This window comes from Myiozetetes cayanensis, unplaced genomic scaffold (genome assembly GCF_022539395.1).
Source record: "Myiozetetes cayanensis isolate MyiCay16 unplaced genomic scaffold, myiCay2020 scf5-8, whole genome shotgun sequence".
Lineage (NCBI taxonomy): Eukaryota > Metazoa > Chordata > Aves > Passeriformes > Tyrannidae > Myiozetetes > Myiozetetes cayanensis.
Window position 1 is genome coordinate 27428476 of NW_026087742.1, and position 19690 is coordinate 27448165.

General features: G+C 42.0%; 2 protein-coding genes across 4 annotated transcripts in view; one reads left to right on the forward strand and one right to left on the reverse strand.

Annotated features, from left to right (window-relative positions):
- Nucleotides 1–1745, reverse strand: part of ZYX (zyxin) — a 51254-nt gene extending 49509 nt beyond the window's left edge. Inside the window, exon 1 of the mRNA XM_050331768.1 lies at nucleotides 1667–1745. Coding sequence (XP_050187725.1) covers nucleotides 1667–1703 — 37 coding nt within the window. The 5' untranslated portion in view covers nucleotides 1704–1745. The remainder of the gene's footprint in view (nucleotides 1–1666) is intronic.
- Nucleotides 1–13464, forward strand: part of FAM131B (family with sequence similarity 131 member B) — a 33902-nt gene extending 20438 nt beyond the window's left edge. For 2 of the 3 annotated variants that reach the window (XM_050331781.1, XM_050331783.1), the window contains exons 3-7: nucleotides 587–622; nucleotides 3113–3202; nucleotides 3797–4007; nucleotides 4310–4453; nucleotides 4886–13464. In XM_050331781.1, the coding sequence (XP_050187738.1) occupies nucleotides 587–622; nucleotides 3113–3202; nucleotides 3797–4007; nucleotides 4310–4453; nucleotides 4886–5430 (1026 nt within the window). In that variant the 3' untranslated portion in view covers nucleotides 5431–13464. Of the gene's footprint in view, nucleotides 1–586; nucleotides 623–3112; nucleotides 3207–3796; nucleotides 4008–4309; nucleotides 4454–4885 lie in introns of all 3 variants that reach the window. The other variant, XM_050331782.1, reaches the window with a different exon arrangement.
- The last annotated feature ends 6226 nt before the right edge of the window (nucleotides 13465–19690 follow it).

Here is a 19690-nt window from a genome sequence, read left to right on the forward strand (position 1 = left end):
CACCTCAGTGAACATCTTGATTTATATGAATGGATACAATAGGTGTAACTGACTCATCTAAATTTTCCTATATCCGCATCCCCAAAACCAAGTTGTTGAGACGTGAGTCCTCCCAGCTGAAAGAAACACACAATGAATTGTTGCTGTGATGGCTGATACAGGAAATGGATGTAGTTTGCAAGGGGAGAGTGAGTCAAAATGGACAAACCGAAACACTACAAGAAAAAATAACTTAAGCAGAATTCTGTTGCTTGCTGTATTATACTTAAAATATAAAGGTGGTGTAGCTCCTCCTTGTGTTAGCCTCAAAGTGGTGCAACCCCCACAGTTGGAAGGGGAGCCTTGTGAAAAAGTGTCTTCCTCTTTCCTGCTCTATCATCCTATCTGCTATTGCACCTTCAGACACCGTGACACCTACAGACGCCATAATCAACAGGAGGGAATGAAACCAGCTTGATAGACACAAGTTTCTTTTAATATATCAAATAAAGCAGTGACTGTTGATTACGGCAGAACCACTAGAGTTGCAAGGCTGTTTGCAACTTGTTTGTTGCACTGACATGCTGTCATTCTTTGCTTTCTTTAGCAAACACGGACAGATTTCTCCTGGGATGGCATCAATGTGAGTATGCACTACACTTCTGTTCAAATTTCTAGTTATAGGAAGACCAGGATTTCTCTGCCATTGGATACAGTGGAGGCCAGAATGGAAATATGACTGAAAGTCTTTAGTGCCAAATTCTGGAAATTTTCTACGATTCAAAGGATGGTGATAAATTTTTGTTTGTTTCTGAGTTTTTTGCCATCTGACAGGTATGTAGATCTGCAGATGGCTATTGAGTTGCCTTCATCCTTTATGAACAAATGTGTGATGCTTTCTATGTTTTATTTTTGAAATTTCTGTGTGCTGCTACATAAGAAAGGTGTCTGTCCAGCATGTTAAAAAGATTGTTAGTCCTTGATCATAATTTGATCTTCTCTTGGGAGAAGTGTATCTCTAATATTCAGTTGCATACAGAAGTAAAAGAATTCTTAATGTCCCCCAGGGGAGATGGTCAGTACCAGTTAACTTCAGTTAACAAGCAGAAGGAAAAGCAAGCAAAATTTTAACACGTTTCTTTTGCTTTTAATACCTGTACCATGAACAAAAAAATATGTTATTTTGTTTGTTTTCCACAAACGCAAAAACAACACCCTGGAAAAGGAATAATGCATATTTTTGCTACCAAACTTTTTTTTTGCGCTCAGCAGGCTTAAAAAATATTTTAACATAAGCTAACTTGATAGTTTTGTACACTTGCAAAGTGTGCAAAAGCTCCATTTTAAGTAGTAGATTTTCATATTTCAGATACTTTCAAAACTTTTAAAATGTCTGTAATTTTCTGATTATCTGTAGTATAAAAGCACTTGGGAACTGAATACCAAGAGGACATTTTTTTAAATAATTCTCACCCTGCTCATACCTCTTTCATTGTGGCACTTATGGCTTGGGATCTTTTGCCTAGGATCAGTTAGAGAAACAAATTGTGCAGGAAAATACTGGTGCATGCAGCAACTGTCCAGAAGAAATTTGTCAGGTTTTTCTCCTCACTGCACCTCTGTCTAGCTGAAAGCAAGGTACACAAAGTCATGTATACTTAAAGAAAGTAGAAGACAGTTTCCTTACTTGCAGTTTCCTGTTTTCCAACCCATTCAGAATCCATGGAGCTCTTTCATAATGCAGCTCTTCTGCAGTGTAATTCCACAGATCTTCTTTGGTATCAAAGCTGGATCATTAATTTCCTACCGATCCCATTCATTCCTGCCTTCATGCCATAGCTCTACAACCTTGCAGTGGTAGAAACTCCCTGAGTTTACTTTCTTCTCTGGACGATTTCCATGAGGCAGCTCACGGCACAGCCCCCAGGCTGTCATGGAACAAGTGGGTGGATACTGAAGAGCAGTGCCCAGGCAGGAATAACCAAGCTTCACTACCTAAGGAAAAGCATCATGGAACAAGGGATGTGTTCTCACTTTTTACTGTTCTTTCTGTGCTTTGTGATTTCTTCAGCTCACGTTGCACACGGCCATTCCTGGCTCCAAAGTTACAGGATGTCGTAGCTGCTGCCTTTATGCTCAGTTTCCAGAAAAACTCATCTCTCATAATTCGGCAATTGACTGGAATTATATGCAGTTCAACATCTTTAAAATGCCTTCCTTTGCCTCCAACTATTTCACTGCCCAGTTATTGCTCCACTCACTTTTTGTGAGGTCTGTGCCTGTGACCAAATGCTTGTTTTGAGTAAGGATTTACAATTTCCAGCATCATGGTCCCTACTTTTGAGTATTGTTGTGTTTCAAACATTCTGGCCTTGTTTTTCAGTGAGGTTGAAATGAAGAGCAGAAGCAACGCTTGTTTAGCCCTTGTGAAAATTAAGCCTCCAATGAAATGTCTGGCATCTCTGAAGAAGCCTGATGAATTCATCTTGAGAGATTATTTTTATGATGATGTTTGTGACTGCTGCCTGTCCCAGTAGTGTCCTGTCCTTGTTATTCTGGGACTGAGGATGAACACAGAGAAGACAATAAAGAAAATTAAGCAGAGCTGTATGCCGTATTTATTTACAGATAGTTGTACGTGCTTGAAACAGGACACGTCACTGATACAGTCATGTTCATTTTATTAAGACCATGTGAGAAGAATAAAAACCCTCAAAGTGACATATAAAAATTATTAACTGTAGTATGATGCATCTATGATACATCAATTACTGCGCCTTGCCATTGGCACTGACAGCTCCCCATTGGAAGTTCCCTGAATTGTCCATCAGCCATGTCTTGGATGTCCAACAAAGTGTTGGGAATGGTGCAGCATGTCTATGAAGGACTGGCAGCAGCAAAGGGAGGCTTCTCACAGCCCAGTTCTGCCTCTGCCTCTGACCTTGCCTCACTCAGTCCCAATGCTGTGCAATATCCAGTCCTGGTTAAATGGCCTCTAATTTTTCCTTTCCTTCTTTTGTTCTTATTGCTTGCTTCTGCTCCTCATCTTCCAACTACCTACTGATTTCTCACTTCAATTCACTTCCTTTTCTCCTTCCTGTATATCATTTCTTCATATTCTCTCTCTTTTCAGCTCTCCATGGAAGATACGACCTCCATCCTCCCCAAGCTGAAACGCAACTCCAATGCTTATGGGATTGGGGCTTTGGCTAAATCATCTTTCTCTGGTGAGGTCCTCAAAATTTGAGTTTATCCTTGGCAGCTTCTCTCCACAGGCCTTTGAGCCTCTTCCCATATCTCTTTGTTGCTCTCACACCTGCTCCTTTCTGACTGTCGCCTTTTCAAGGCCTTAGAGGAGTCTCCACCACCATGGTTCTAAGTACAGAAATCTCATAGCTGCTGCCCTTTCAAAGAACAGATTTGTCTTACTCCTGTTGACCTCTCACCGTGCACCCCTGCTCAGACATCTTCAATTCCTTCCCCTCAAACAGTCTTGAGTTTAACCCCATTTTCTGTTTCTTAGTTTGTTCACTTCCAGGCTTCATCCTTCATGCCCAACTCTATCCTAAATGGATTCTAGGCAAGGAAGGAAATGGTCTTTCAGATTTTGGGTTTCCCTTTTTCCTCCTTCTGAGAGCTAGTCCAAGGAAAGATGGAGAAACTCTCCTGGAGAGTGATACAGGGAAACCTGGGAGACACCCAGCCGCAGGCATGAATCCTGTCAGGAAAGGAGGGGAGAAGCTCCACTTCTAAGAGAGGTAAACAGCATGGCAGACAACCCTGGAACTGTGTAATAGCCCTTCCTTGTTTTCTAATGTCTGGCCCCTTAGGGATATCTCGCAGCATGAAGGACCATGTCACAAAGCCAACAGCAATGGGCCAAGGCCGTGTGGCTCACATGATTGAGTGGCAAGGCTGGGGCAAAGCCAACAGCCAGCAGCAGCAGCACACGCACGAGACAGCGCGCAAAGACGCCGACGCCTACTCAGACCTGAGTGACGGGGAGAAGGAGGCCCGGTTCCTTGCAGGTAGCACTGACTTTCTGGCGTGTGGGTTGGATTGGTTGGGATGACCCAGAGCAGACTCCCTGAGAGACCACTTAGGAGAGGCTGTGGGTGGTTCAGATGGCCAAAGCAGAGAGAGACTTTGTGGTTGGAGTGTTGCCAGTGGAATGCAAATGGGAGAGGTTCAGGGCCCATTGTGGGTGATGGGTGTTGCTGAGATAGGACAAGAGTGGGACAGTGTGACCACGGGATGAGGTTAAGGAGGGTGATGAGAAGCGGAGACTTTCACACATGCCTGTTTACCCTTCCTGTTTCTTTTGGCACAGGAGTGATGGAGCAATTTGCTATTTCTGAAGCAACTCTCATGGCTTGGTCCTCCATGGATGGTGAGGATGTGAGTGTAAACTCAAATCAGGACAACCCAGCAAGCAACTACTCTGAGAACTATCAGGAGCTGATGGAGAGCCAAGGTGAGCTCCAGTGCTTCTTGCTAATCTTAAAACACCCCTTTTCTGCTCTTGTTTTCACGTTGCTGTCTTTCCCTCTACCCTGTTTTATTCTGTAGCCTCAATCTTTGGGAGTGGGATCTAGTAGAGTCATCCCTATTTGTGGAGCTGTCCAAGGAATCTAGTTATAACAGGAAGGCTCCAAAGTCCAGTTCCTTTTGCCGTTTCTGGGCACAACTGTGGAAAGCTAGTGGCTCTTGCAGTCAGTTGTGAATATAATCAAGGTCATCTGCCTACTGCCTAGAACTGTGTTTTCTCTTTACTCTCCTTCCTTCTAAGGGATTCATTTACCCTGCACAGTGCAGTGCTATGCACAGGCACACAGGCGACCTGAATGAGCCAGCTTGGCCTAAAGAGAGTGTCTAACTGTGTGTTGTTTCTCTCCTTTACTTGCAGAGCATATGGCCCAGACGCAGTATGATAGCTGGCCTCATTCCTACGTCTCACAGGGCATGTATTGCTTAGGTTCATCTGATGCCTGGGAGGCCAGTGACCAGTCCCTCATCGCTTCCCCAGCAACTGGCTCCTACTTAGGCCAGAATTTTGATGAGTCCCAGACAAACCTTCAGGAAAGCATTTTGCTTCAGAGCAGCTTTCTCCAGCAGCAACAGCTGCAGCAACAGCGGCAGGAGCAGAACTTCATCCAGAGCACGGGGCTGGTCCACGTGTGGCCCCTGCAGACTGCTCAGAGTGGGGGTGGAGCTGAGTCCAGCACATACATGGAGGACCACATTGAGGATGAAGGGAACCCACGGCTGGAGAAAGCTCCTCTCCTAAACAAGAAGCCCTCTCCAGAGGAGGATGATGCAGTGTGCCGGGACCTGGAATCTCTATCTCCTCGAGAGGAGATGGAACATGCTGCACTGAGCCGCAAAGTCTCAGACGTCACCTCCTCTGGGGTGCAGTCCTTTGATGAGGAAGAGGGAGAAACAAACAACTGATGCTTTCTGTGAAGTTCTCATCACTGCTGAACAAAGAGAGGGGTGGCAAGGAATGAAATTACAGAGATTCTTCTCTCCAGCTCCCCATATTTCTGAGGAGGCACACCTTCCATTCCTGACATTTAATTATTTTTTTAAACAAGAGGAAAATCTCAAAGTGATTGACACATAAAAACCTCTTCTCCCCTCCCCCATGGACACATATTTTGGATTTTCATTGCTCTGGGCAACACGTGAGGTGCTTGTAGAGATCTGGATTGGTAAATAATTTCTAAATCTTTTTAATACTAAGTCTTGGCTGTGGATACAAACTCTTCTGGTACCGGGGATGTGGCTGATGAGACAGGCTGGGTATAGGGAGCGGCTATGTGGCTAGAATTCATCTTGGCAGAATGGATGGTGTTCTGTGGACATGGTCCCCTTTGATAATATGTGAATATAAACTGGTTTCAAATGAAGATTTGGCTTTGCAAATATAGATTGCACTAGTATTGTGTGATTGTGACTGATACAGACTATAAGGCTGTATTCGGTACAGATTGTACTGAAATGAAAGATTTGCTGTGTAACCAGATCCTCAATAGCACCTTGATACAAAATTGTAGGTTTGGTGGATACAAACTGTGCTCCGTGGGCACGGGCTATGCTGCTGAACAGATGGTGTCGCTCTGTGGGCCAGGCTCTGCTGTGGCATGGAGGAGTGGATGCAGATGCGAATCTAACGCTGCTCTCAAATATTCATGTTTTGGTTTCTTTCATTTATTTGTTTCTTTCTTTGACATTTCTGCCTTCCCAGGAGCTGGCAAGAGTGGTGTGTCCTTTTGGCATGGGGCACTGGAAGCCGGTGGAAAGGACATTTTCAGCTATGGAGATAGTAATAAAAAACTGACTCTTGCATGGGGCTTGAGAACATGTCCGTCTTGGTGCTGCTGCTGCAGATTTCTGTCTTCTCCCTTGCCAGCAGTATGGGGAGACCCAGAGAGTAGGCAGCAGATCCAGGAACAGTGTGTACAGCTATGAGATCACAGATACCGAGTTTACATTAGAGTTTTCAGCTTTTGCTTTTTTTTTAACCTTTTTATATTGCTGGATAACTGTTCATGACAAAGCATAATAGGAAAGGCCTGTACTCCAGTCATGGCTTAACAGAAATACTGTTTCTTTCCCATTTCTGCCACTCCTTCTGCAGTGCCAAATGTAGCTGGAGGAAAAAGGGTGAGAGGGAGTTTTCTCCTCCTATTTTTCTTCTTCCTGCCTATGTTTTCTCTTATTTTCCCACCCCCAAGCCGTGTAAATAATGCTCAGTACTTGGTCTGTTTGTTTTTCACTCCCATCTCTTTTTTAGGTGTGGAGAAAGCTGATTTCAGGAGTTTTCCCTATTTGTACGGGTTCTATATTTTTTGTTAAAAAAACATGATTCGTTGACTAGGGGAATTTGGTCTCTTGCAATTCCTCACCATGTTTCTACAGACCTCCTTTTGGGAGGAAGAGGTTTTGAAAGGAAATTATCTCCTTTCAAGCTCTCACCAGGAAAAAAAGAAAAAAAGAGGCAAAGGCAAAAATTGTACAAGGTTATTGATTTTGCTGAAGAACTGAACAGAACCAACAGAGATTACCCAGGTGCTGAGTTTTAATTGCAAGACCTCTTGCAAGGAAGCATCAGCAAAGCATGGGTATAAATCAGATGCTAGATCTGATGAGCTAGAGAAAGGAATTTGCCTGGAGACTGCCATACTGTTCCAGGGGCAACCCTTTCTCACTTACTCTGACTCATATCTGCTCTGTTTAATTCATGATACATTTGTTTCTCTTTTGCCTCTTCTTCAGGCTTGGTGTGTTTTTTGGATGACAGGAGTGTCATCATGCTCCTTCCCTGCTTCAGGTTTAGTTCCTGCATATTTGCGGGGAAGAATGTCTAAGGAGAATAAATCGTGACTGAAGTAATATCATCAAGTCTCAGAGTTCAGACAGCTCCTGGCAAGCAAAGCAGGTGACATCCAGGAATTAACGAAAAGTAGAAATGGGACTCTCAGGTAGAACTTTACCCCACTCAGCTTTCTCCCACTTACACTGGCAGCTGCATGAAGAGGGACTCCTCTTTCAATGTCTAAGTCGTTCCAGCAAAGTCCACTTCAAGCGGATCTGTCTTCCCTCTCCATTGCACCTCCAGAGGAAAGACCTTTGGGATATTTCAGTAAGATTGGTAATTTGGTGTAGGTAAGAGGGAAAAGTTTTTGTGACCATCTTTTTTTTACCCATTTGCTTGGTCTTGCTTACATCTCTCTAAGGCGGTAGCTCTTCTCCTGAATGATGACCTTTCAATATCTCTTCAAAGATGTTTACGCATTCAGGTGCTAACCTCCCCTAGGCAGGAGGGTTTGATAAATATGATCTTCTATAATTCTTGCAGGACCAGTGCTAGCTCCTTGTCCTGAATTGGTTTGGGTCTAGTCTTAGAGCAGGGCCTAGGAAATCACACTAGCCAGAAAAGGGAGATGGGGCAAGTGTCAAGAGCACCTCAGCAGATGACAAATGAGTAAGTGTTAATCTTTTCTTATTTCTTTTTTAAAAATCCTTCAGGGAAGCAAAAATTGGTTGGGTATGTTTCTTTGTGGGAGATTTGAGTGGTTTCTTGTTTTTCTCTCCAAACTATTTTGTTCCCACGTGCCTCTCCAGGACCAATCTGGATGTTTACGGTAACTTTAGAGTAGCTTCTAATGATCCCTCTGTGTTGTTTACAGGACTGGGACAAGTGGGTCAACTTGTCCAGGGCTTCTTTTTCTTTAATATGGGCATGTGGTACATTTACTAAGATGTGTGACTTATGTCTAAAAGATGTACATTATCTCCATGGAAGACAGTGACAAGGAATTTTCTACATGGGAAGAAGTGTGAAAAAAATTACCTTATAGAAAATTTTGTGGAGTTCAGTAGGAAGAGAAAACCTATCTGTAGATTTTTCTGACCTCCGTGGAATGGGATAGAGAATTATACCCTGCTGTACAATTCCATAGCCTGATCTCTAGAAACCTGTAGATAGCCTCATTCTCTGTGAATACAGACTGGTTTGAACACTCTGTAAAAACTTCCAAACTTACTAATTTTTTTTTTTTCCATAAAGGTCTTGACTTTCTGTGAATAATAAAATTTCAGCCTTTTCCTGAAAGAAAGAAAAAGGCTATTTTCCATGACCTCTCCCCAATCTAAAAGAGAAATGTATCTACATTTGCTAGGAGCTTGCCCAGAGAGAGCAGATCTGCCTATCTACACTTGCCACCTGAGTGAGCATCCTGAGCTGAACTGGAAAGGCAGTTTAATCTTTTTGAAAGTGGAAAATTGTTTGTATAACCTGGCCTTTTCTTATGTAACAGGCCTGCTGCTTGTGTGTATCCAATATTACAGAGAGACCTGGAACCTAGTGTATGTTTCCCAGAAAAGCTGTTGTTATATAGATACACCTATTCAAGCATATGGGAGGCACAGGTGCTTTGTGAGTGAAATTTGGCCTGCAATCGCTTTATCCTGGTGAGGAGGGATGAGTTGGAGAGAGTCCAGCCAAATAGTCAGAGCCCAAATTGTATTTGTGAGGCTGAAAATAAGAAGGAAAGGTAAGCTCAGGATCCCTGATCTGCAGTTACTAAGAAACTGAGCCTGCTGTTTGTTTCCACAAACCTTTTGTAAAGCAGAACTGCACTACAGAAAAAATGTGGATATTCTTGAAGCAGTGGAGGTAGAAGATTCCCATCTTTTCCCCAAGCCTTTGTCTTCAGTAGAAACTTGTTGAAATTATTATGCTAAACACAAAGGAAGGCTTAAACACAAGTGACCCTAATTTAAAAGCTTCCACTGCAAGAAAATTCTCTTGTTCCTTTTCCCATGATCGCTCATACCTGATTAGTTATACTATTTCATAAGTTTTTCTTTTATATAAATCTGAAAGTTTCTTTGTAAGCGTTCTGAGTTCTCTTCAACTCCATTACCTCAGGCTCTGGGGTGGAGAAATCAGTCTGCTCATTTCAGTTTCTGTGCCTCTAAATTACCATCATCTTCTTCTGAAAAGCTGCTGACAAGTCACCCTCTTGCTTTTTCCCCTTAAAAACTTTAGTGTCACCTTTAGCGACAGACTTGTAGCAGAGAACAGTTTAACCATGCTTCTAAGCTGATCCAGTGGTGAGCTGCTGTGAAGGAAGGCAGCCCTTTGCCCTGGCTGTGCTCACCTCCCACAACCCTTATGCTGATGCTGATGCACAGTTGACCCACAGCAAACCATGCACTTTTACCCTACTATAAAAGTGAAGAGGGAACAGCTGTGAGCGGTGGGGGAGATTGTGCTGTTCGCAGCAGCTGGCTTTCCTTTATATCAGGTTAGGGAAACAGGGGAAGTGCACTTTGAAATGGCATCTTCATGATGAGTCTAAGCTGCTCAAAGGAGCTGTCATGCCTCCTCCCTTCCGCCACCACCAGCTGTGTACTTCTACTGCCTAAAAAGCACCAGCGCTAACACTCATTTGGCTGCTCAGGAACTGGTCCCATTGAAAACTAACCCAGTCCCCTATCAAAATAAGGGTTTCAGTGGGATGAACTCTTCATATTGCTTCACTTGGTGAGGCAAGCATCACTGAGGGCTGGTAAAATGTGCAAGTGGTCATGTGGAAGACTGGTTACCAATGCAACTTAAATTGGCTTAAGCTGATTGTGAAGTACCTCTCTGAAAAGAACTGGGGCACCATGAAGGACATATTCGCCCTTTTCTCCCATAGTGTTTTTCTTGGAATTTCAAGTATGCTCTTACTTGATTTGGAGTTTGTTGTTATTTGTGCTCTTTTATTTCTCTCACTATTCCCTTCCTTTCCAAAGGCTTCTTTGAGATAAACCCTTGCAAGGGACAGGAGGACATGAGTAACTTGATATATGCATGGAATTAATAAAATTAACGTGCACAAATCTCATATACACTCAGTGATTAAACTCCATGGCAGCTAAAGGTACTGATAAGTCTTATCCTGTAATTGCAAGAGGAGAGCCTTGTGCAAGAGTGAAGCACAGCTGGAGGAAAGGACACATATCCCTATCTTTAAGCCAGTTCCAATCTAGTGTGAGATCCAGCAGAGCACTTCTCACCCATGCAGAGTCTGTGCATGCTGTACTGTGTATGGCAACAACGAAAAAATGTAAGTTGTAGCCCCAGAGAAGAGAACCAGAGAGAGGAAATTGTTCTGTTAGTTGGACAGAGGTGTGAGGTGTGGTGGTGAGCCAAGGTAGTGTGCAATAGTACAGGCTTGTGGACAGCTGTGTGTGCTCTATGCAATGGCAAGGATAAGTCTAGCTAGAGAGGGAAAGACATTGAGAGAAAGGCTTGGGAAAAAGGTCAAAAAAAGCTGAATGTCTTTTCTTTACACAAGTCGGGTAGGAAGCTTAATGGCAGACTTGCTACAAAAGCTTTAAGTCCAGGATTGTTGCAGCTTATAGTACTCCTTAGTCCAAGCCACACTTTTTTTTTTTTTTCCACAAAGTGATCAGAAACGGTACCTGCTAGCTTCTTTTCATTATCGTTGAAAGCAATTCACAGTATGCTCAGTTCTGCAGGGAAATCTTATGAGAAATACACCAAATAAGAACTTACTCCTTGTCCAAATGAAGTTAATGCGAGTTTTGTTCTCATTAGGAACTCAAAATATCTAAAGTCAGCTCAGTTTGCCTTAACTGGTGTATTGGTAATTGTCTAGAAGGAGAAACTCAAATAAATCCACCTCTAAATGCTGTAGAAAGCAGAGCAACGTTGACATAGCCTAAGCTCTTCCTTGTGATTTGTCCCAGGTGGAATTTCCAATGTTTCTTGTTCAGACAACTCTGGCATATCTTTTAAATTAACTTTTTGACTTTTTCTAAGAGAAACAGAAAAAAGAGAAAAAAAATTCCATTCTGATAGAGAGATTATCAGCAGCTGGTGTCCTTACATCTAGAAAAATGTAACTAAGTAACAGTTTTACCTTTGATTTTCCTCCCCTGTAGCAATCTGACAGGGAAAGATTTCTATGCCGTGGCTCAGGGAAAGGAAAAATAAACAGGGAAAATGTGAGTAAAATAGTGCCTATTAGAACTAAACGTATATGTAGGACAGACTACAGTCATTAAAGCACAGTCTCAAATATGATTGCAAGCTGTAAAGTCAATGTCAGGTGCCTCTTTTGTATCATAGGCTTTTCCCAGGCTAAATAGTGCAGGAGCAGAAGAGCTGGACTTGTGTGCCAGATCAATGTCTCTCTTTGTCTCAGAATTTGTCATGGAACCTGGGTACACTACGCTCTCTCAGCAGCACAACCAGCTCCATGAATTGACAGGTGTAGACATGAAGACAAGTGCTTAATTTGTTAACAAATGGACATGGACAATTTGCACTTGGAACATTAGGGTCTATTTACATCCTTGCACTGGCATTTTTCCCCACCATAGTCAGATCAAAATGTTATCTTTTCCTTGGAAATGAGGAGAACTTCTGTGATTGTCAGTGTTGGTCTGCACAAAAGAGAATAAATATGTGATACATTTTTCCAGTGCAAATAGACGTTTTTGGAAGAGGAAAAATTTAGCCAAGCTGTGACTTCGAGAAAGATTATATTTACTAAAACTGTAAAGACTTGTTCAAGAATGTTCTCAGTGCCGATACCATAGAATCACAGAATGATTTGGGTTGGAAAGGACCTTAAGGATCATCTAGTCCAACCCCTCTGCCATGGGCAGGACTTACCTATTGATAAGTAGTAACTGCTGTCTTCTAGGAAGAGAGGGATTACAGTGTTCTGTGGATCTTCCTCATCTCCTTTGACTGGGGACATTTTAAATGCTCTCTGAAACCTAGTCTTGTTTTTGCTTTCCCATAAGGGATCAAATGTCCATGCTAGCAAGACAATAAAGGCTTTTCTCCATTCTGTAGACAAGATCATGCATCGAGATTTGCTTCTAATAAGATACAGGCATCTAGTCCAGATTCATTGGCCTTCTGGATTCATCTTCATTGGGCATGGAAATCTGGTCATGAGTTGGAGGCCAAAAGGTTAAGAACCCTCCTCCAGAGTCCTGCCAAGTTCCCATGAGGCAAGTACAAGTGAACTTCCCTTCTTTTCAGATACTGCATGCTCGAGCAACGTAGCAAGCCAAAAGCTCTTTTGCAGGTATATATTATTGTTTGGCTATAATATTTCTTCTCTAATTTGTGGATGTTGTGCATGATTGGAGGTCTCTGGGAATCCCTACATTATAAAATTGGGACTCAAAAGTAATTTTATGGGGAACAGGATTTCTCTTGTTTCAGCTCTTTTTTAGATATGAGTGGTTAAAGACAGAGGTTTGGGAGGTACAAGGGTGGTGGATGGGAGTCTCAGGGGTGGCATGCGGAATGGATTCCTAAGCATGTATAAAAATAACTAAAGGCTTAGGTCTTTAAGTGTTGTATTCTCAGTATCTGAAACTACTTTAGCATAAGTGTATGGGACAATGGAGGTTGCTGCAAAGCAATTTTAAAGAGCTTCCCCCAAACCTGTACACATTTTCTGTAGCGGGGAGTCTGCATGGTGATTATATTTATTCTTTCAAGCTAGTGTTTACAGAGGTGCACTGATGTTTGGGGAGAAAGTACCAAATTGAAGTAAAACAAAAAGGGAAAGGGACCCACTACTGAAAGCTTTCATCCTTACCTTGTCCCACCCTAGCCCTTAATAACTAACATGAGTCTGATTTGCCTTTGGTCTTCCAGCTCCAAAACATGTTTGCCTGAAAATTTTTGTTGGATATACTTCGCATGTTTTGATAATGTGACTTATGAGATAACACTTCTACAAAGATATATATAAATACATACATGTACAACCACATGCATACATGTGCACACACTACATATAGACTTAGAAAAATATATGGCACTACACACCTCCATGCCTGTATGTGGCAGTAACCACAGTAAAGGAGGGGAGGTAGCTCAAAATAGCATGTACAGTCCTTTATGGAGTTGTTATTAAACAGAATGTGGTCTTGCCATCCTGGCTGGTGGAAGTGTTTTATTTCTGTGGGACTGGTTCCAGGGGAGTTGCGTCTCAGGAAGGAGGATCCTAGGAAGAGGGGGTGGGTTTCCGTAGTCTGATGGAGCATGTTAAAAATGATCCGTGGTGGCTTGAAGAAGCATTCCAGAGTAGGAAGTATCTGATGCGCTCTTTCTCATTAAGAAGAAAAGAATGTCTGACTATACAGAGCTAAAATCTGATGTGTGTCTGTGACTACCATGACACGAATCCCAGGCCATTGTGGCAGATTTGAGGATAGATAGCATCACATCAACAGAATCCTCTAGTTCAGCACAGACTGAGTTTTCCTGTTACACTGGATACATGTAAGTTTTGTCCCAATATTGGTGACATGCAGACACATCTGGCACAGAGCTGGACAGAAATTTCACAACAGCAGGTTAGGACTGGACACAAAGAGGAGTTTGATGCTTAGGCACTGACTTTGGGTAGCACAACTCTGGGTGCACATTTCAGTTTTAAATCAGTGCTTCTCAGGCTGGTGTTCTCATAGCAGACTCACCCAGAGGGAAAGGAACATCTCTGCACTTCCAACATTGTTCTATCATCTACTTCTGATCTAGGACATTAGGCCAGATCCAGTAGCTATTTGTTTGCCATATGAGACTTTTAAATTCTAGTCATAAAAAGTATGTATTTCCTTGTCCAGATACTTGTGCTTTTCCACTGGTTCTTCCAGGGGCTAGACAGTGTCCCTTGCCCTGCTTAAGGTATAGCATATTTCACAATCAGGGCTGTTTAGGTGATCTTTGCTTTCTGTATCATATTTGAAGTTAATTTGCTTCATTCCAGTTTACCTGCCTTTGCTACTTGAATAGATTGCCACCCACCACTTGGTATGTATGTCTGCATAATTATGTGCGTATAATTAATTGTGACTTGCATAAGACACACTTAACTTTTTATTTTTTCTTTTTTTTTTTTTTTTTAATTTTTGTCAGTCTTTGTAAGTCCCACAGTACCCTCACCTGGTTTTGTAGAGGGTTTTCTGGTTTTTGGGTTTTTTTTACAAATGGCCTTTAAATTGTCACTACTGGTTTTTTTTTAGAACATGTGCCAGATGAAATCAGTTATTCCACATTTGTTTAAGACTTGAGTTCCTGGGAAAATAGCATTTTTCTGGGCCTGGAAGTCATACCTCTGCAATGTCTTTTTTTCTTAATTTCACGTTATGCTACAAAGATGGTGTCCAGTTACTGAGTGTTTCACCTAAAAGAACTCTTTTTCCATCATACTAGGCTAGACTTACCCTCAGTTAAGTTTGTCTTGTCTGGGTTTAGCTGCTTTTAGCCCCAACATGAATCTCATTCTGTGATATCTGTCTCAGGCTCTGATCTCCACTTTCTGCTTATTTCTCTGTTTGGACTAGATGGCAAACCTACCATATGTTTCTCTCATGTTACTGTTTTACAGTTTCTCCTATGTTACTTCTAAGTAATTTATGAAAACAAAAAATAAAAAGGGCATAAGAGCATTTTTGCTGCACACCTCGCTGGATCTGCACTATGCCAGCTGCAAGGGTATCTTCTATACAGTTCCTCAAACAGTTCATACCTTCTGTGCCAGAGAAATTGCAAATTTGATTTAAGCATAAGATTCTGTGACATGTTTGGTCATAATCCAGCCATCTCAGCTCCCATTTCTTTTCACAGCCCATTTGCTTAAGTGCACTGTAGAAGTTTGAGGGGGAGAAAAAAGCAGATTTTTTTTTTGCAAATGCATTCCTCATAAATCTTCCATGACTGTCTTTTGCATTTGTTTCTGTGTTGAAAAACTGAAAAGCTTCTAACTTGAGTTTGTGTTACTTTATTTTGAATATATCTTAGTATGTCTTGTATTTTTACCTTCTGTTCTTCTGACTTAGTAGCTATCCAGTAAATAGTCAGATATTAGCAGTGTTTAGGTTGTTGTTCATATAAAGCAGGCAATTCATATTTTCATTTCTCTATATCCTGTTTCCTTTATAAATTCGCTACAGGACTTTTCCTCAGCATACACTGTCCACTATATCAGGTGCAATCCTTCAAGTTGGCTGAATATGTTTCAGTAAATGGTTTTACTGTGGGACAGAAAATGTTTGCACAAGCAGCACACTGAAGCAGATGGGATGTGAACAAATGCTCATTTGAAAGGCCAGTGCTTGAACTAGTAATAGGTTTGGCTGAGACTGGCTTCATGTAGCTATCACACTAATCCCAGCGGTGTCCACAGCAGTGTCTTTAGTTGCTTGTCTTTCCATGAGGCTGTGCCACGACTTAGTGATTCCCAGCAAGCTGAGTGAAGGAGAGATGTGGCTCAGGGCACAGGCAACTGAATTGCAGAGCTTTCTGCTACTGCATAGCTGTGATTTGAAAGAGTTTATGTTTGAGGGTGTGTGCATGTATGAGTACACATGCACAGGGTTATCTGTCCAGGGGCAGGGGGAAGAGGCACAGAACAGCCTGTGGCTTTTGATCGGGACCAGCTTAAGCTTGCCTCCCACAAATAAAGCTTTAAAAAGTTTTACATCACATGGCTTAAGATATAAAATGTTTTTCTCTGAGAATACTGATGCTCAGGCATAGCTTTTAGGTGGAAATATTAATTATTGGTCTCCAGTGTTTATTAAATTTTTATGAGAGCTGTGCCCAGATATGTGCTTATGTGACCGTGGACAACTTAGTTCTTGCTGTGACCCTATTTTTAATAGTGTGTTTTTAATTATACTCTTCCTGGGTTGGACTAATTTGGCAGAGAGGAATCTACACTTGCTCAGCTGGTTATTGCCCTGTCTTGTACTCTGGCCACAAACCACACACTTATATACAGTGTTTGCATAACTGGGGAGAAGAGGGAAGTTATTTTCATGGACTCTGTCTGTCTCTCTATTTCTGCTTGTACGAAGTGATTTTGTCCTTAGAAAACTAGAATTTTTCTTAGTCTCAAATAATTTTCCAACCAAAAAAGTTACGTTGTTTGGGCAAATTTTTCTTATTGTCCAATAGTCCATCTCCATGTGTTTTCTCCCTCATCCAACTCATGACCTTGTCATAGCTACCCAAAACCCTACCTGTTGTCTTACCAACCTTAAGTCTCCCCTATTTTTTCAATTCTTTGTATTGATGCATTTAAAAACAAAACTTCTGCTTTCACCTTTGAATGCTATATGGGAGTTCAATTTTTTGCTAGATTAAAAGTTAAGACATAACTTCTTGCCTCATTAACTTCAGTGAACTGACAATTAATTGAAATTAAGATTGCATTTATTTTAAAGATACAAGGTCAAAGGATTTTATTTAGTTTTTCTTTTGTTGTTTTTGGTGGTGGTGTTTTCCCCAGATTTTCTGCTCTGATGGAGACATTTCATTGTTGTGTTCTTCTCATACTGTTATATGTTGGGTTCTGTCTCAGTTTAACAAGACAGAAGTGTTTACTAGGGAGGGCGGGTTCCCTTGACAAAGGTTCAGTGTCAGTTTACTGCACATTTTACACCTATTAAAGTACTTGCCATCATCTCACTGAAGATTTTATTGGTAAAATGGAATGGAAGCCTTTTCAGACTATCTTTGCAGTATGGGGTTTTTTTGTCCCATCCTGGCTCCCTATGCATTTTCATGTATGAATACAGGTGAGAAAATGGTACGGATGAATTCTGGTTCTGTTCCATGGGTGGAAGCAATACCTGGAGTGGACCTTGAATAGTGTCTGCAAGGACCAGCAATTACACTCACCTTTCAGTTCCCCCACAGAGTGAAATCCAGCTCCTCATAGGAAGCCTGGGAAGCTAAAGGCAATAGGAATGGAGAAATATGTGTGTGCGCATGTGTGAGCACACATGTGTGTGCTCTTATATTCTCACGTGACAAACCTCAAGAAGCTTTCCAGGTTAGCTTGTGTCTTACTCCAAGCTCCCCAAGCCTCTCCATGTGCATCATTTTTGTTCCAGCTTCATCTCCCCCAGCTCACAATCTGTCTGTCATGACTCACACACTCACTGGCTTTGATTTAGACTCCATCTGCTTTCTCAGCTAGTCAAAATCCCAGTTCTTCTGTAACACACTGTAGGAGAAGTGTGGGACTGGAGCAGAACATGTATCTGTATTCAAGAGAGAGGAGGGGGAGGTGTATTGACTCCAGTCTCAAAGTTTCTCCTTGTCTCATCTGTCTCAGTGGAAGCATTTGGTTGAGCTACAAAATGTAAGTCTGCACTGTAAGGCTGGGGATGACTTGGAGAAACTCATCATTCGTGAGGATACGTGGACCCTCAGATCTGATTTGATCTCAGTGTTGTCACTCACTGCACATTTATGTGAATCTAAAAGGAATGCCCTTTCTCCTTTGCTTATATAAAGGACTATCTCAGTTCCCTGAGAAAAAAAAAGCAGTTGTTTTGCCTCTTCTCTGCAGGCAGTGGAAGGTGACACAAAGGTAGCGGGGAGGCTGTGTGCTAATGCCTGGCAGACAGAAATGTGCCCCTCTGGTGGAGGCAAGCAGCTGGTGTGTGCAAGAGACTTGCCCTCAGATCAGTGTTGTCTTCTCACAAGGACAGGGTGACTCTTGGAGGACAGAAGAAAGGGAAAGGCTGTGCCCAGTTAGCTCATAAAGGGGACTCGTGTGCCAAAGACAATACACAGCTGGTGGGCTCTGAATTACAGACAGCAGAAATAAATTTTTCCCTCTTCAAGAGAGTAGCTGGTAAAATTTCCTTCTACTATAATCTTGTCACAGACTCTCCCACCCATAAGCATCATCAGAGAGGAATTGGGGGAAGGTCAATGTCAATCCTTGGAATTAAAGCCAGGAGGGAATTTTCCTTTGGCGCCTGGGTTAGAGGTAATGATATTTTTAACTTGCTACTGAGAGAGCTTATGGAAAATTATCTCTTAAGGTGAAACTGGTCACTCTAAGTTAGGTAATACTTCAATAATATCAGGAAAGGGGATGTCACCCAACATCTGGGAGAATACCCCCAAGAACATATTCTCCAAGCCTGGATTTATTCTCCTTTGCTGATAAGTGAAAACATATTCGATAGGCTGCTTGGGACTGCATATAAGTGCCATGAGACACCAAAAATATGATAGAAAGAAATGTAGACTGTTAGAAGAAAGCTGCAGAATACACAGAATTTGATTTTGCCTATTTACTGAGAAAACCTCACAAGAGTGGTGAGTTAAACAAACCAGCATCTCATCTTTGGATGATAAGATTTTGCATGCACAACACGAACTGACAAGACATCTCTTCACAAGATGCAGATCAAGATCTGCTCCAGATTTAGAACTGGAATAGAGAGGGATGCTGTAGACAAGGGTTGAGGTCTCTGCTGTTAGTCACAACGGAGATAAGCTGGCAAAAGTGAGAGCTGGAATTCTCAGATATGAGGTATGCAGAAATATGTGGAAAGTAAGCAGTGCAGAATTAGCAGGAAAGAGAGCAGGAGTTTTCAGAAAGAAATCCATTTTCAAAGTGTAGAAAATGTAGCTTTCCTCTGCTGTATTTCTTGGCAGCCTGCAAACACTCCATAATTTTTTTTTATTTTGAGTTCTTGTATTTTAAGACTATAACTGTGGAAAAATTGTGAACAGTGATTCAGAGAGACAAACACGGGTATTTGAAATATAGGTACATACATGCTGCTTTACTCCTCTTCCCCCAACACTGACGATGCCCCCACTTGAGATTTTCACATTCTGTTAAAAAATTCCAGAGATTATGGGAAAACAAAGAGGCTTTTCTCCCTTTCAGTGCTTTCTAAAGCCCTGACTGAATTCAAGGCATGAGATATATACCCAATATTTTCCTCCTATCTGTTTTTAGGGCATAGCTCAGCTAAAGGACAGAGGAGAAGCTCTTAACTGCACCCCCATCCAGGAAAATCCCAGAGTAAAAATTGAGAAAGCATAAAAATGTTCTACATGGGAATGTTTGGGGGGGATGCAAGATAAGAGCTAGTGAAAAGGAGCTGCAGCAACATGGACAGGATTGCAGTCAGAAGCAGTGGTATGCTTCTAGGCTAGGGTCCTGGCTGTGTGTTACACTGGTGTATGCGGGCCAGGTGTGACTGGAAGGATGACACCAATGGTGAATGAGAAGAACTGCTCCTCTTCCACTTTCCACATGGCAGATTGACCCAGAGCATCCTGGCAGTGTCCAGCAGTATTCATATCCTGTTACAACCCCTTCTGCCACGTTATGTAGAC